The following is a 17,013-nucleotide window of genomic DNA, read 5'->3' on the forward strand; positions in this document are numbered from 1 at the left end:
GTATACTGCGATTCCCAGCTCATCGTCAATCAAGTACTTGGCGACTATGAAGCTCGGGACCCTCGAATGATGAAATACCAAGCTGCAACAGCCAAGCTCATCTCCCAGTTCCACAATTTCAGCATCGAACAGGTCAACCGTGAGCACAACGCTCACGCGGACGCACTTGCAGGCCTCGCCTCGGCATCCACAGCCTCAGAATTCAGGACCATCAACTTCGGCAGCATTGACCGCCCGTCCTTTGAACCCACTCCAGAGGTACTCAATATCGAACTCGGTCCCAGCTGGATGGACGAGATTGTTGCGTTTCTGAAACACGACTACCTACCCACCGACAAGAAGGAAGCTTACCGTGTGAGAAATAAGGCCGCTTACTACTGGCTTTCTGAAAGCGGCCAACTATACAGGAAATCCATCTCCGGGCCGTACCTCCTCGTTGTCCACCCCACCCAAGTACCTGAAATCCTGACCGAACTTCACTCAGGAAGTTGTGGCTGTCACTCTGGCGGCCGCTCCCTGTGTCAACGCGCCATAAGCCAAGGCTACTTCTGGAAGAACATGAAGAAAGACTGCGAGGAAGTTGTCCGCAAATGCCGACCGTGCCAGCTGTTTTCACCGATCCCAAAAAAGCCAGCCCAGGATCTCTCACCCATCACAAGTCCTTGGCCCTTTGCCCAATGGGGGCTCGACATCGTGGGAAAGCTACCTACAGCTCCTGGAGGCTTCAAGTTTCTGATTACGGCAACAGACTACTTCTCCAAATGGGTTGAAGCTGAACCTCTCGTCACAACAACTGAGGCTGATGTTCGACGATTCGTATGGCGAAACATTGTTACCAGGTTCGGCGTGCCTTACGCAATCGTCTCTGATAACGGCACTCAATTCGTCGGCAAGGACCTCACAAACCTTTGTGCCGAGTTTGGGATACGTTTCTTCAACTCCACACCAGCTTACCCGCAAGGAAATGGCCAAGCAGAGGCCACAAACAAAACCGTCTGTGCCGGCATCAAGCGTCGACTGAACTCCAAAAGAGGAAAATGGGCTGAAGAACTGCCACGCATTTTATGGGCCTACCGATCGACACCAAGGCGATCAACGGGCCAAACACCATTTTCAATGGCATTTGGCATGGAAGCCGTCATCCCATTGGAGTCCAAGTTTCCAACTCTCAGGACAGAAACGTTTGACCCGAAAACAAACGACGACGCCATCACACAGGAACTAATTTTGGCAGAGGAGAAGCGAGATGACGCTCGCCTGCACCTTGCCGATTACCAGCAACAGGTGGCTAAGGGGTATAATCGTGGCGTGAGAATCAAAAAGTTCAAGCCGGACGATTTGGTTTGGCGAAAAGTTGTGCAAGCCAACAAGAAAACAAAGTTCAAGCCTAACTGGGAGGGACCTTTCCGTATCGTCAAGATTGCTGGTGAAGGTGCCTACATGCTGGAGGACATGAATGGGAAAGTACTCACTAACCCATGGAATGCACAGAATCTCAAGAAGGCGTACATGTAATTGAAATCCCGAACAATGTACTCCATGTTCGGCAACTGACTATCCTGTTTTCCTTTAAGTTGGCTTCGGCCCAAGTCTTTTTATTTTTAACTTGTACTTCCATGTTTGGGAAATCAAAGAAACTTATCTTACAGTAGTCATTTGCAAATTCCAAATCTTTGCTCTTTGCTTTTCTTCGGCACATATCAGCCGACCACAAACGATGACCTCGGTCACACCCACAAACGGCTATTACGCCTCCGCTTCGGCCACTATTACTGCCCAAAAGAAGCAAAACGGACATCAGGTCCACCGAGCCCAAAAACAGTCTGGCTGGAATTCGGGCTCCGGTTCGGCTCGGCAAGACACTGAGGTCGGCCAAAGCCTGGTTACACTCACATTTTGGTGAGCAAACCACCCACAACCGCATCAGTTAATTAACGACCGAGCAAAATTACATGCTCGGCACTATCTCCTCTCCATACTTCCACTCAACTTTGGTCCAGGCTCGGCAAATCTACAGCTATTAACTACAACGTCGAGCAAATATCCATACGCTTCAACCGAACGTAGACCAAAGTGGAGGCCACGGATATATATCACGTAAGCAAAAATGGCCAAAACCCAACAAAACACATGAAAGAAACCTGTGGCCACGCTAATTTAACCGAACACAACACCATGCTCGGCACATTCTTTATACCATTCTCATACACTACTTTGGTCAAAGCTCGGCATGAACTGAGCAACTACAAAGTTGATCCAAACATCCGTATTATTCAGCCGAACATAGACCAAAGCGGGGGCTACAGTTAACTACGAACTACAAAACAAGCAAGAATATGCCAAAGAAAGCATTGCAAAAGTTCAAAGTAATCCATTAAAGAGAGCATCCATTCAAGTTCGGCAAAATATCCAACAATCATTACATCCGGCACGATAAAATCCGAACTCGGATCCGCCCGGTCCAAAAAAGTTCAAACAAAAACAAGAAAATCACTAAGTAAAAAGCAAAAAGCAACAGCCTCGGCAACAACTTCAAACTTGGGCAGCATCTTCACCCTCGGCACCAACTGCACCTGAACCACCAAGACCAGTCGCATCCTTGGCCAGAGCAACTTCATCAACGTTCACCGATCCTCGCTCAGCGACAGCATCCGCCTTGTCGCCAACACCATCCCCCACGGCTGAAGGACCTTCGGCAATAACGTCGGCGTCGGTCAAATCTTCGACGTCGTCGTCACTCTCGGGAAATTCCTCCGGGGGGAGAGGTGCACACTCTTCCTCAGTATACGGAAGGACGAGCTCGGGAGTTGAGGGAGCTGGAATCGACTTCATCAAATTCGTATCAGCCTCCAGCTGCATAACTCCACAAGCGGCCGTCACGCCGTCCTTGTATCCCCCTCGGTAGGCGATGGGGACCCTCATCCTAATGGCGTCATTGACCATTGACCGAGCCTCCCGCATGTATTCGGCACCGGCTCGGTCAAAGCCAGCCTGATAAGCCGCCCCATCAACCTCCTTCATCTTTCTCTTTTCTCTCCTCAGCACTTTGGCCAACTCCTGATCGGCCTTCTTCATCCTCAACTCCATCTCATCCCTCTCTTTTTCAACTTCGGCGACCTGGGCCTTCACAGTCTTCAAGCTCCCTTTGTAGCTCCTCACCTTCTCTCGCTCGACCCGTAACTCATCGAGAAAGCGGGCGCGCTCGGCAAGGGCGAGCTCGGCATCCTTTGTAGAGCGAAGAATGGCCTGCCCAGCCTATCAAACAAAAGATCGTCGGCCTGGGGTGACGTAAAGAATATAATCGAAGAATCAGGGTCGGATCATACCTGAACAAGGTAAGCGCCGGCGTGGATCAAGCTCGGCTGAAGCCCCTGAGGAATTTTGGCCATGTCCTTCGGTAAGGCCAGGCCTTGAAGCATAGCAGATGCCAGCCCCGGTTCAGTCTTCACCGAGTCCTCCACCGTCACGACTCTACCTTCGGCCAGCGCATAAGATGGAGCGAACTCCTGAGCAGCAGAACCGCCAGCCGAACCTGAAAGGTGCTCGGCTACCTTTGAGCCACCAGCTGCAGACGACTCAGTTTTCTCATGCTCGCTGGGGCGAGAGCTCGGCGGCTTGGTGGGAAAGAAATCGTGAGTAACCTTCTGTCGCTTTTCCGCAGGTTCAGCAGAACCCGACCCCTGGTGCACGGCCTTTCCGTCCCAGATGTTCACCCGAACAACGTTGCGACGGCCCATTTCGTTCACAGGTTCTTGAACGACGGTTTGAAGGGGAACGTGAATACCAGGTTGCTCGGCTGGGCGACTCTCCTGGAACCAGAACTCTGCTGGCTTCCGGAACGTTGGCAACTTAACCCTCGGCTGCTTGCTAGCTTTTGACGGTTTCACCTTTTTTCCTCGGTTACCTCGGCTTCCTCGGTCCTGATCTTCCGTGCTCGGCGCCGACTCCCCTCCCTTTCTTCTGAGCTTACCCCTGTAAGACGGCTCGTAACCAAGCAACGTCGGCGCATCCCTACAGGCTTGAGACAAGAGGATATCGACGTGCGCCTCAATGGACAAAGATTGTTGAGTTTTTGTGATGGCTCGGTGATCTGCAGAATAACGACAACCAACAAATTAAGAAATGCATAAATATATATGCTCGGCTGACCAAAAAAAAAAAAAAAATGATGATGACCTACCTCTAAAGTCTTTGACCTTTGGAACGGTGAACCTACGGTTGGACTGGTTGCCGAACTCAAAGTTACCGCTCACTTCAACGTAAAAATTCGCCCATTTGTCAGTATCGGGCAATCCGTCAACAAGGGGTTGTTTCTTACTACGTGTCGACAGATACCGACGCTCGGTCTGGCCGTGCCTAGACATGATGTATGTGTGGAAAAGGTCGGCGACGGTAAACTCGAGGTCGTGCAGTTCCTTCAACTTTATTACCGACATCACTATTCGGTAACTGTTGACGGCAAAATAATGAGGGACGATGCTGAACCGAGCAAGGATTTCCCTCAAAAATGGATGCAGAGGGAATCTCAACCCTGCCTCACATATCGCCATAAGAGGGACGGTGATGTGCTCGGGGTGGTCTTCCCTTGTGTCCTTTATTCTGTTGCTTGCCACTTGATTGATCACAACATCGTCGGGGATGTTGTATTCTCGGCAAAAGTTTTGGTATTCCCTAGCGTCTCCACAGAAAAAATGGGCATGGGGGCAAACTTGGCCCCTCTCATAGAGATCGGCGACCCCTCTACCCTCAGAGTGAGACTCACTGTACCCGGAGTGGATGGAAGATGGAGCGTCGGCATACGACACGAATCTGGATTCGGCCTCTGGCCCAGGGCGAGGCTCGGCCTCAAAGTGCGTCGACGTGCTAAAAGAGATCTCGGGATCGGTGCCAAACTCGTCGGCACCGTACTCGAAAACACGTTCGGCATTCGAGTCATTGGTGTCGGTAGACATATTGGAGGCGATGGACGAAATTTGTTGTCGGCGTCTGTTTTGTTCCAGCCACTTGCGGAACACAGAATCTCCAGAATCCCCACTCGAGCTTTCGGAGTCGGAAGAAATGACTACAATTGGGTGAGCCAGACCTATCACACAGAGAAAAAAGATGAGAAACCTTATCGTCGGCGACGGATGAAGATCTCTCTACGCTCGGCTACCCTACTGGCCCACCCTATCTTTGTCCTATGAAGAACTCAAGCTCGGATGAATCTACAGCCCTTGTGTTGGGGCTCGGCGTCGGCCAAGCCCAGCCCACAACGAAGCTGGGGCTCGGAAGAACAGGTTGAAGGGAAGATGAACAGTTCGTTCACCCCCAGGTCTTGTACTGTTCACATAGAACAGGAAACGCTCCAAGAAACCCAGGAAGATCGAGAAAGAGTTGGAGAAATAGCAAAAAAAGTGAAGAGAGGCAGAAAGCGGACTCATACCTGAGATCTGTAGCAAGGTTTGGTGGCAAGGCGCTGAGAAATCAAGACTGGAAAGAGAACGAGCGTGTGACAGAGCTCTGGCAATGGAGGTTTAGAGAGAGAAAGCGACGGTGGCTTCTCTCTCTAACCCTAACCCTTTATATAGAAGTAGGGTTTGGGGTCCAAATTTCCCGCCCAAATCACTGCACCGCCGAACCTGCATCCAATGAGCACTCGACGCGTGGCGTGATGAGATGTCTTGACAGAGCCTCACGCGTGCCAACCGTCCTCCTGTCAGCCGTACCCAACAAGAAATGGACACCTGGCGTTCCTACATTAGTCCATGATTTGTGACGGTTTGTAAAATATTGGGCTCGGCGAAATTCTGTCCAGCTACCCTATTTCATGATCGGCAAAGAAGTATGTTCGGCCAGTGGAGCTCACGTCAATCCCTACTACGCGCTCGGCGTCAGTAGAGATTGAGGGGCTATTGTAGAGGACCGAACTCGACTCTTGCTTCGTTGTGCTCGGCAACAGCTTAGCCACACCTATCGTTGGTCGTCGTCGGTTGTTGCCGTCACCTTGCATTCAGAACAGAAAGAACCGTGCCAAGCTCGGCCACCCTGGAGAGGTGGACCCGTAGACGAACTTTTGCTTGGCCCAAAGTCCCTTCAGGTTCGGCTACCCTTATGCTCGGCTACCCGCACGACCAGTCGGGCTCGGCCACCTGCGCACTCACGTGCGTCCCGCGTGCTGAGGCGGTTACACCAAAGGATAATCATGAGCGCACGTGAAGTGTGCCAGCTCACACCAAAACGGTTACCAGATCCGTCCGGCGACGTCATGACGACGTTGCCTGACCCGTGCAAGACACGTGCCCGTGCTTGGGGAGCAAGTCAAGGAAATTCTATAAATACTGAAGGATAACGCCCTTGAAAAGGTACGCACTCTCATACGCAACTACCCATTCAAAACCCTAGTCTCTTTCCTCTCCTCCTACACGCACTTATCCTCTCGCCGGAGGGCCTTGCCGGGCAACCCCCGGCCAGGTCTTAGTCGTGCGTTCATTGTGCAGGCGGCGTGGAGAAGGCTAGGCAACAACTGAACCAACGGAGGAAGGATACGAGCCACAAGAGATCACGGGCCACACAGAATATACCCAAAATTCCAGTAAAAGAAATTTACAAGTCAAGTTTTTTAAACAATACCTTTTGCACTGACCAAGTAGCTAAAATAGCTGAACATGTTTTTGCTATTACTAAACATGAAGAGAGATGTTCTCTTCTTAGTCAACAGTCAGTCAAACACCACCTCGATAGAGAATATAATTATATTCACATAGGCTTAATACAAGTAGCTATTAAACCATTAACAAGAAAAGGATTAAATTCCTCTGTACTTCTGTCTTTACGAGACAGTAGATTCACTGTCTACAGTGACAGTCTGTTAGGATTAATGGAATCAAGTCTACATAATGGTCCAGTTTATTTTAACTGTTATCCTGATTTACCCCTTAGTTTAAAAGATAAAAATATTTTAAAAGCATTAACTTTAAATATTCAAACTGCCGGAGCAATTACTCAAATGCTTGAAGGTAGTCAGTCAATTGCATTAATTTACCGTTTATATTATAAATGTATGAAAACTAATTTAAATATTCATGCATTAGTCAAAAGTCCAAAGGACAAAACTGTCCTTATTCAAAGTAGTACCAATGCTAATATTCAAGTACCCAAAACTATCACCTGGAGTGATATCCAGCTACCAACTAGTTGGCTTAGTGAAAATGAGAGTTTCCCACAGAAACTCCAAAATGACACTATTGACTTAGACTATATTCAACAATACCTAGATGGTACGGTTAGAATAAGTTTTGATCAACAAAGAGTAAACCCACCTCCGAGAATTACAAATTTAAGTAGATCAAATAGTTCAATTACTATGCCTAGGCAAGATAGAAATCTTCTTGATCCTAGAGTAAAGTTAAAAGGCGTTGAGTCAAGTTCACAAATTAGTAAACCTTGTTATTCAACACAGTCAAAGTTTGATGATGAAGATACCTCCCAAGGGTCTCCAACTCAAACAGATTTTGAAGAAATATCAGCAGAACCTGTTGATAAGTCCCTACTAGTAATTAGTAAAAATTTTGAAATTGATTTTGATAGATTATATTCTGAATTCAAGTCAAAAAAGAATAAACAAAAGAGAAAAAATTATTTTGCTAAATATTCAACTAGTAAACAAAATAGAGTTTTTACCCATTGGGAAAATTTCATGGAAGACTCCCGAGTTGAAATCTATTTTTTCGATTACTTAGAGAAATTCTATCAACAAAGAAAGAAAATGAATGCTCATATCATTAAACATAAGCATCATTCTAAATCTTTAAGTAGTGTTATGACAGTTTCTTCTACTAATTTACCTCAAGTTCAAATTACAAAACCAACCCTAAACGAAGAGTCCAGCACAGTCAATATGATTACACAAATTAACAAAAATCCCAAAGAAGTCACTGTACAAAATCTACGGCAAGAGGTAAACCTAATCAAAAAGGAAATTAAAAAAATAAATAAAGCAAACCCAGATGACGAATCACAAAATTGTGGTAATTTATCTGACCATCATGAATATTACCAGAAATGGTATGCACAGGTCAGACTTAAAATACAGGATTATGAAAAAAAAGTAAATGCTCTTATTGACACAGGAGCTGATCTAAACTGTATTCAAGAAGGCATAGTACCTACTATGTACTATCACAAGACAACCGAACAGTTAAGTTCTGCCAATGGTAGTAAAATGATAATTAATTATAAATTACCCAAAGTCCATATCTGTCAAGACAAAATATGTTTTAAAACTTCTTTTGTCTTAGTTCAAGACCTAACAGATAGAGTAATCCTATGAACACCATTTATCTATTTACTTTACCCTTTTACAACCAATGCAGAAGGAATCACTACTACACCTTTTGGTCAGCAAGTAACGTTTAAATTCCTCATTGAACCAGAACAAAGAAGATTAAAACAATTAACAAGTCCATCTACTCATAGGATAAATCAAAAAGTAAACCAATTAAAATTTCTTCAAGAAGAAATTAGATATAAGAAGATTGAAGAACAACTTACTAATAACCTTCTTATTCAACGAATTAAAAATTTTCAAGAACAATTAGAAAAACAAGTTTGCTCTAATCTTCCTAGTGCTTTTTGGCATAGGAAAAAACATATAGTCACTTTACCATACGTAAAACATTTTAAGGAATCCCAGATTCCTACAAAATCAAGACCTATTCAAATGAACCCTGAAGTAATGGAAACCTGCAAAAAAGAAATAAATGAATTACTTAGTAACAACATTATTGGAAAAAGTAAATCACCATGGTCGTGTTCAGCTTTCTATGTTAATAAAAGTGTAGAAAAAGAAAGAGGTGTACCACGACTAGTTATTAATTACAAACCATTAAATGAAGTATTAGAATGGATCAGATACCCAATTCCTAATAAAAAAGATTTAATCAACCGATTAAGCAATGCAGTCATCTTTTCAAAATTTGATTTAAAAAGTGGATTTTGGCAGATCCAGTTACACCCCAACGATAGATACAAAACAGCATTTACTACACCTTTTGGACATTACGAATGGAATGTAATGCCTTTTGGATTAAAAAATGCACCAAGTGAATTCCAAAATATCATGAATGAAATATTTAACCCATTTAGTCAATTCATCCTTGTTTACATAGATGATGTTCTCATTTTTTCCAATTCTATTGATGAACATTGGAAACACTTAAATACATTTGTCAATACCATTAAAAATAATGGTTTAGTCATTTCTGCCCCCAAAATTAAATTATTTCAAACCAAAATAAGATTTTTAGGATATGATATTCATCAGTCAACTATTATACCAATTAGTAGAACTATACAATTTGCTGATAAATTCCCTGATGAAATAACTGATAAAAATCAATTACAAAGATTTTTAGGATCTCTAAACTACATAGCAGAATTTTACAAAGATCTTAGAAAGATTTGCCAGCCTCTATTTGAAAGACTAAAAGACAATCCTCCTCCTTGGTCATCAGTACACTCCTCCATAGTCAAGCAAGTCAAGAAATACGTAAAAACCTTACCATGTCTTGGTATCCCTACTGTCAATTCCTTCAAAATCATTCAAACGGATGCCTCCGACATTGGGTACAGTGGTATACTTCTCCAAAAAGTCAATTCTACTTCTCCCGAACAACTTGTTCGATTCCACTCCGGTCTATGGAATAAAACGCAAACTAATTATAGTACTATTAAAAAAGAAATTTTAGCATTAGTTTTATGTATTTCAAAATTCCAAGATGATATATTAAACCAAAAGTTTTTAGTCAGAATTGATTGCAAAAGTGCAAAATACGTTTTAGAAAAAGATGTTAAAAACATAGCTAGTAAACAAATCTTTGCTAGATGGCAGTCAATTTTAAGTATTTTTGATTTTTCTATTGATTATATTAAAGGAGATCAGAATTCTATCCCTGATTTTCTTACTAGAGAATTCTTATTCAATAAAACATTTTAACAATTACTTAAAACTATTTTTACCAGCAGCATTCATCATTCAACTACTTTTTCAGCTATTTATAACTGTTTTCACCAGCAGCATTCATCATTCATCATACTTACAAACAACCCAATTCCAGTCTTACCATGACAGACAAAAGCAAGAAACCAGCTCTACCTACAAAAAATCAGCTTGCACTTCCTCCAGCAGATTGCGGCAACAGGTACCAAGTTCTTGGGCAAATCCCCAAGACCAGTTACAGTTCTGCACTTGCATACACTCCTTCCTTTAGTCACACTGTTACACCATCCACAATGGATCCCTTTTTTTCAAACCAGTCCATTCAACTCAGTCAACCAAAATTCACTTACCCAGCAAGCACCACCGAATATATTCTTAAACCAGTTACAACCAATCTATTTTCCGTTGAACCAGTCCACAAAAATATTCACAGCCCCATTGAATTAGTCAAAGCCTTTTTTCCTCCGGGATGGCATTTCATCCCTGCTCACCCAGATAAAACCCTTTCTTTTTATAAAGACATTCTTCTCCGCCACAAGTCAATTGTAATCAAACCTATTACTGATAGAGTCAATCCAAATAAAGTCATTTACCATTCCCTATACATCCACAATATAGTCAGTCTTGATGAATGGGGACACCCATCTTTGCTCAGAAATCTCTCTGGTCATCCGATTCAATATAATTACTATGATTATATTGATTCTTGGTTCAAAGTCATCCTCCATGAAAATGAATCATTTACTCACTCCTGGTTTTTCTCATTTGATCACAAATTCAAATCAGTAATTCCATCTTGGTTCTCTAAATGGTGGCACCAAAATGGCGTCATTCCTGAACTATTACCAATTGAACTTATGGATCAAGTCAACTATTTCTCCACTTTATACCCAGCCAACCATCACACTGGTCAATTCCCTATTCTCTTGCTATTCATGGCAAAATACAAGGTACCATGGATCTTCAAATGGCGATACATCGTCAATAACAAAACAGTTACTCGCCAGTATTTGGTAAAATGGTGGGGTGCATACAAGCATCAACGAATCATTGAACAAGTCAAAGAAGAATTCCAAGTCAAAGTTCCAACTCCAGTTAAAGCTCCAGTTCCAATTACACAAGTTCACCCGAATAAACAGACGGCAGTTCTTCCTGAACCAAGTTCACCAACATTTTCGACCATCAGACTTGGAAGTCCGACTCCAAGTTCTCTCATACATTCAAAATCCAAGTCAAAAACAAAGTGTTCACAGTTACTGATGTTAGCTCAACAATTAATTGCTCAAGCCAGTCAAGAAGAAGATGACAATTCATCTGAAGAGTCAGCCACATCAACATCTTGCAAAAACCCATATGGGTCTGCTTTTCAAGATGCTCAGGACCCATTTGCCTGAACATAATGGCATCCGATGTAGTCAACAAGTCAGCAGTCAATTATTGCTTTTGGCTCATTTTCCACCAAAAGCACGAACAGTCAACAGTCAATAAATGCTTTTAGCCATCTGCTCCGAAAGCAGCAACAGTCAGCAATTATTTCTACTTTTGGTCCTACCAGCACCGAAAGCAGCAGCAGTCACCTACTCTAGTCATCATTTCTCCACCAAAAGGGAAAGAGTCACATGCAGGAATCATTTTTGTAATACTTAGGACCTTAGTCTATAAAAGGATCCGAGAGTAATGTAGTAAGGCAGAGTTAATTACAGAGTTAATTTCACTCTCAGAGTTATATTCGGATACTCTTCTACAGAGTCCCAGTAAAACGCTGAGTATCAATCTACTCCAGCTTTCTTTGTAAACCGGTAAATCATTCATGTACTGTTTTAATTCAGCAATTGAATTACAGTTCCAGTAATTACTTTTGTTCATACTTTTGTTCATATTAAGTTATTCTATACTCAACTATAGAGCTATTATATAAACTCTAAGTTATAGAGCTATTATATAATTGCACTATTCATCCGAATTACTATTCATTACTGTTCATAGTACTATTCACCCACGGATTTAACTATTCATAATTGATTCCTCACATAATTCAACCTACTATTCACTTTTGCTTTTACTGTACATGACTGATTAATCTTTCAGTCACTTTGATTTAAATATCTCTGTCACCTATATATATATATATATATATATATATATAGGAAAATGACGGCCCATGACGTGTTTGATATTTAATACCCGCTAAGGACATACTGAGAACATTTGTTAATGCTGAAAATGTCTTTGGCTAGTATTAATTATCAAAACACGTTCTTAACCGTCATTTTCCCATTATATTTTTCCTGAATGTGTGGGCTCTCTTATTGGGCCGAACAGAGGTAACAATAATAAAGAGACTGGCTGAACCACAAAAACCATATCGGCCTGGTCCAAGTACATTGGTGCGGAACGGGTTTATAAATTTTCCGAAACCAAACTCTGTGGTTAGGTAGTGGAAATAAAAAACGAATAAAAATATGGACGAAAATTGAAAAAAATAAGGACAAAATTTTTAGCATATTGATTTTAGCATTTTATTGTCTAAATTGCAGGGGTGGCTCTGACATGGGTCGGGGTTCAGAAAATGCACTAAAATGTGAGTTAATTTTTCAACATATAATTTAGGTTTTTAGTATTGGGGGTTGGTAATGTGCAGCTGCTGCACAACACCGTGCTGCGTGGCTCGGATGCCGTCTATTCAGCAATTCAACAGTTTAAATCTCATCTCCACCCATATTGCATCTGAGCCGTTCATTGCCGAGATGAGAATTGAACCGTTGAATTGTTGAACGGACGGCATCTAAGCCGTATAGCACGGTGTTGTGCAGCAGCTGTACACCAACCTCCAATCCCATTTTTTAATTACTTATATATATAATTTTCAATCTATAATGTTTTTCAAAATTTTGAAAACTTTGTGCTATATTATGTAACTAATCGAGATCTATTAAATAAGATTTATATTGCATATTTTTTAAAATTTAAACTAAAAAAAAAAAAAACAAATAGAATGAACAATGAAAATGGGATATGGGGAGTATATATTTTGCACAACATATCACAGCCACACCCGTATTTTAAATATTTTACTCCAGTTTTTTTGTCCCAAGGTGTATATCAGTATATGTATCCGAATAAATGCCCCATATTTTTTTTACTACTATTTTCTTTTTTTCCCAAGGCGTATATGTATCACGTTTTTAAGCAAACGCAGATTGCCTTTCAAAAAAGAGTTTTTAATGAAAATATCCCTCAAACTATTACCAATTTTTCTACTTCGTCCTCAAACTATCTAAACCAGCAATTTCATCCCTCAAACTATTCAAAACCCTTCTATTTTGTTCTCAGACTAACTCCATCCACGTTTTTAGCGGAAAAGGGAGCATGTGCCGAGCATGTGACTTTTTTGAAGGGCAAAAATGGAATTTCACGTCTATTACTCCCACCATCCGACAAAACCCTATTCTTTCTCTCTTCTCTATCTCTCATACTTTACATTACGCACAAAAGAGAAACCCACCTCACGTTCTCTCTCTTCTTTCCTTCTTCCAATCCAGAGCAGAGCCAGATTGAATAGCACAAGGAGAGGATTTTTTCTGCACTTCGGTGTGGATTTTTCTGGCGATGGACGACCGGCTAAGGAGGGAAGGAAATGGCCTTGTCCCCAAATGTAAGTTGTCTACTCCCAACTGATAAAAACTCCAGGGTTTTGTTGCATGGGTTTACTAAATTAGTTGTCTGTGGGTCCGTTTCTGTATAATATGTATGAAAATATGTGCTCTGATTGAGGATTTAAGTCTCATGCATGTTTGGTTTTTTTAAGCAATTTGTGGTCCCAAATCAGCCATTTGTGTCGAGTTTTTTAATCAGTTTGTGTCGTCCGAAATCAGTCATGATGGTCCCCCACCTTTGTTGTGATCTGGTCCCCCACTAAAGTAATTTTTAAATTTCTTTTCCATTATATGCTCTGATTAGTTTTGTTACAGCATTTGTAGTATAAAAGGTGTGTTTATAAACGTGTAATGATGGTTCCCCACTTTAGTTAAACACATGGAATATGTTAATTGTTTAATTAGTAATAAAACGTGTGTTTTTCTATTACAGATTTCAACCCTAATTTTTTTTCAATCAAGGTCCACCATGGGGGTAATTTGACTGTTGAAGGGGGTAGGAATTACTATGTGGGTGGACGAATAAGCTACAGTGACTATGAAGAGAGGGATAAGGTCTCATTTTTTGATTTGAATGAAATTGGTAGAAAGTTAGGGATTAATGATGAAGTAAAAATCTACTGCAAGGTCCCTAGTTCACACTTCGATGGAGATTTCAAACTTATGCGGACTGATAATGATGTTTTGAAAATGGTAAGGCAGATTAAGGATAATGTAGTAGAGATTTTCCTTGTGATCTCTAATTCCATTGTTGATGATTTGTTAGATGTGAATGTTGGTAATTGGGAATGGGATTGTGGGACCTTTCCGGAGAGTGGGATTACCATTGAAAATATAGATACAATAGAGGGGTTAAGTGGCACTTTAGTTGAGGTTGAAGATGACTCAGATTCTGATAAAAACTACGATGAATTTAATGACAGTGATTATGAGTTGAGTGATGAAGATGATAGATTGTACGAAGACAATGTGGATGATAATACAAAATGGGCTGGCACTCTGTTCAGCAATACCAGGGTTCCATCCCAAACACTGTATTACAATACTGTTGAGGGTGAGGATATGGTGTATGAGGATGAGGGAGATTCCACAGATTCTGATGATGGGTTCCGTAGTTGGGATGAAGAAGATGGTGACAATTCATTGAATAAAGCACTTGTTTTTAAGGCAATCAAAGGGAGAGAAGAACCTATCTTTGGAAATGGTATGATATTCAGGAGTAGGCACCAGTTGGCTGAGGCAATTAGGCAGCACTCTATTCTGAATGGGAAAGAAATCCGATTCTTAAAAAATGAAACAACAAGAGTGAGGGCTAAATGCAAGACTTATGAAAAAGATGAGGAAAAAATTGATTGTCCATGGGAACTTTCTGCTACTGATAAAGGGGTAGCAAACAAAACACTACAGGTCAAGAAATACAACCCAAACCATAATTGTGGTAGGATTTGGAATAACAGGTTGATGAATAGCAATTGGTTGGCCCGGATTTATTTTGATGATATTAGGATCACTCCTACTATGAAACCCTTGGATATTCAAGAAAAGGTTAGACATGATTTCCAATGTGATGTTTCTGAAAGTCAATGCTATAGGGTAAGAGGAAAGGTGTTGAGGAAGATTCAAGGTACCATTGAGGATCAATATGCTAGATTATGGGATTATTGCAATGAGATAATGAGAAGCAATCCTGATACTAGTGTTTATATTCGTTTGAAACCAGACCAAGATGGAATTGCAACCAATGTTTTTCAAAGGTTTTATATTTGTTGGGCAGCACTGAAAAAAGGATTTAGGGAGGGTTGTAGACCAATTATTGGAGTCGATGGGACTCACTTGAAGGGGGGGCATTGTCTTGGTCAATTGCTAACAGCTGTGGGTGTAGATGCAAATGACCAGACTTTTCCTGTGGCCTACGCAATTGTGGAGCAAGAAAACACACATACTTGGACTTGGTTTTTGCAGGTATATTATGAATATGTTTCCTGAATCTATTTCCTGAATCTCTTTCATAGCTGAATCTCTTTCATTTGATTTGGTTTTTGCAGCATCTGATTCCTGACCTTCAAATACTGAATCAACCTACATGGACTATTATTTCAGACAAGCAAAAGGTATAATCATTGAATAAGTCATTGAAAATGGATTTCTTTTTTAACTACTGCTATTCTCTTTCATAGGGGTTGGAGAATGCAATTAAGGAGTTGCTACCATCAATTGAGCATAGGCATTGTGTAAGGCATTTGCATAACAACTTCAAGAGTGCTGGATTCCCAGGTCAGGATTTACATGATAAGATGTGGAATTTAGCTAGGGCTAGTTATGTGGGAAAATTTACATTCTTGATGGAAGAACTAAAGAAAGAATACCCACGGGCCTTTACATGGTTGTCTCACCAAGATAGAAACCCTTGCCATTGGTCTAGGTCACACTTTATTGTCACCCCCAAGTGTGACATTTTACTCAACAATCTTTGTGAACCATTCAACAAGGCCATATTGTGTGCTAGGGACAAACCTATACTAACCATGTTGGAGAGACTTAGAACCTACTTCATGAAGAGGTTAGTTGAAAAGAGAGAATTTGCAACTAAATGGGTAGATCATTTGGGTCCAAAGATACATAAAAAGATAGAGAAGTTGAAGAAAATGTATGGTGATTTTAACATATATCCATGTGGGAATGGGGAGTTTGAAGCAAGGTGGATCCATGGTGGTCAACACACTGTCAATCTAGAACAACGAACATGCTCTTGTAGAAGATGGGATCTCACTGGAATACCTTGTCAACATGCTACAGCAGTCATAGGTCAATCAGGTTTACAGCCAGAGGACTATGTGAGTGAATGGTACCATAAACACACTTTTGAAGCTACTTATCAGCACATAATGCACCCCCTCAATGGGCCTGATATGTGGGAGAAGTCTGGTAAGGATCCAATCTTACCTGCAGAGTTTACAAAGCAACCTGGGAGGCCCAAGAAATCAAGGAGAAGGGAACCAGATGAACCTCCAAAGAATCCAATCAAGCTGAGTAAAAGGGGTGTCAAAATGTCATGTAGAAGATGTGGGAAAGAAGGGCACAACACCAGGACATGCAAAGCCCCTGTGGATGCAACTCCAGTTCAATACACCAGTACAAGAGGAAGAGGAAGAGGAAGAGCCCTTGTGGATGCCACTTCAGATGACAACGCCAACATTACTTCTATTGGAGCACAGTGAAACTCTGTTTTGCTTCTTTTTGTCTTGGAATCCATTCATGTTGCATATGGGATTCGTAGGTAGATTATCAGAACCATAATCTGGCCTGTTTTTGTAACTAATGTCCATGTGGTACATTATGCACTTGGTAGTTTATGAGACCCACAATTTAGTCTGTTTT

At 41.7% G+C, this 17,013-nt stretch overlaps 1 protein-coding gene and 1 pseudogene across 1 annotated transcript; one reads left to right on the forward strand and one right to left on the reverse strand.

Annotated features, from left to right (window-relative positions):
• Positions 1 to 17,013, reverse strand: part of LOC131327327 (mevalonate kinase-like) — an 87,569-nt pseudogene that overhangs the window by 69,337 nt on the left and 1,219 nt on the right.
• LOC131327323 (uncharacterized) lies at positions 13,219 to 16,941 on the forward strand. Its single transcript, XM_058360427.1, has 4 exons — positions 13,219 to 13,634; positions 14,069 to 15,597; positions 15,681 to 15,746; positions 15,813 to 16,941. Exons 1-4 carry the CDS (start codon positions 13,589 to 13,591, stop codon positions 16,851 to 16,853), a joined length of 2,682 nt encoding a protein of 893 aa, XP_058216410.1. The 5' UTR covers positions 13,219 to 13,588; the 3' UTR covers positions 16,854 to 16,941.

Source organism: Rhododendron vialii, chromosome 5a (genome assembly GCF_030253575.1).
Source record: "Rhododendron vialii isolate Sample 1 chromosome 5a, ASM3025357v1".
Taxonomy (NCBI): Eukaryota; Viridiplantae; Streptophyta; class Magnoliopsida; order Ericales; family Ericaceae; genus Rhododendron; species Rhododendron vialii.

What these genes read in the sequence shown, in the direction of transcription:
- LOC131327323 (XM_058360427.1), top strand. Translation starts at nt 13,589, where the DNA reads ATGGACGACCGGCTAAGGAGGGAAGGAAATGGCCTTGTCCCCAAAT. An exon ending in AAATGGCCTTGTCCCCAAAT is followed by an intron (nt 13,635 to 14,068) that starts GTAAGTTGTCTA and finishes TTTCTATTACAG; the next exon opens with ATTTCAACCCTAATTTTTTT. An exon ending in TTATTTCAGACAAGCAAAAG is followed by an intron (nt 15,747 to 15,812) that starts GTATAATCATTG and finishes TCTCTTTCATAG; the next exon opens with GGGTTGGAGAATGCAATTAA.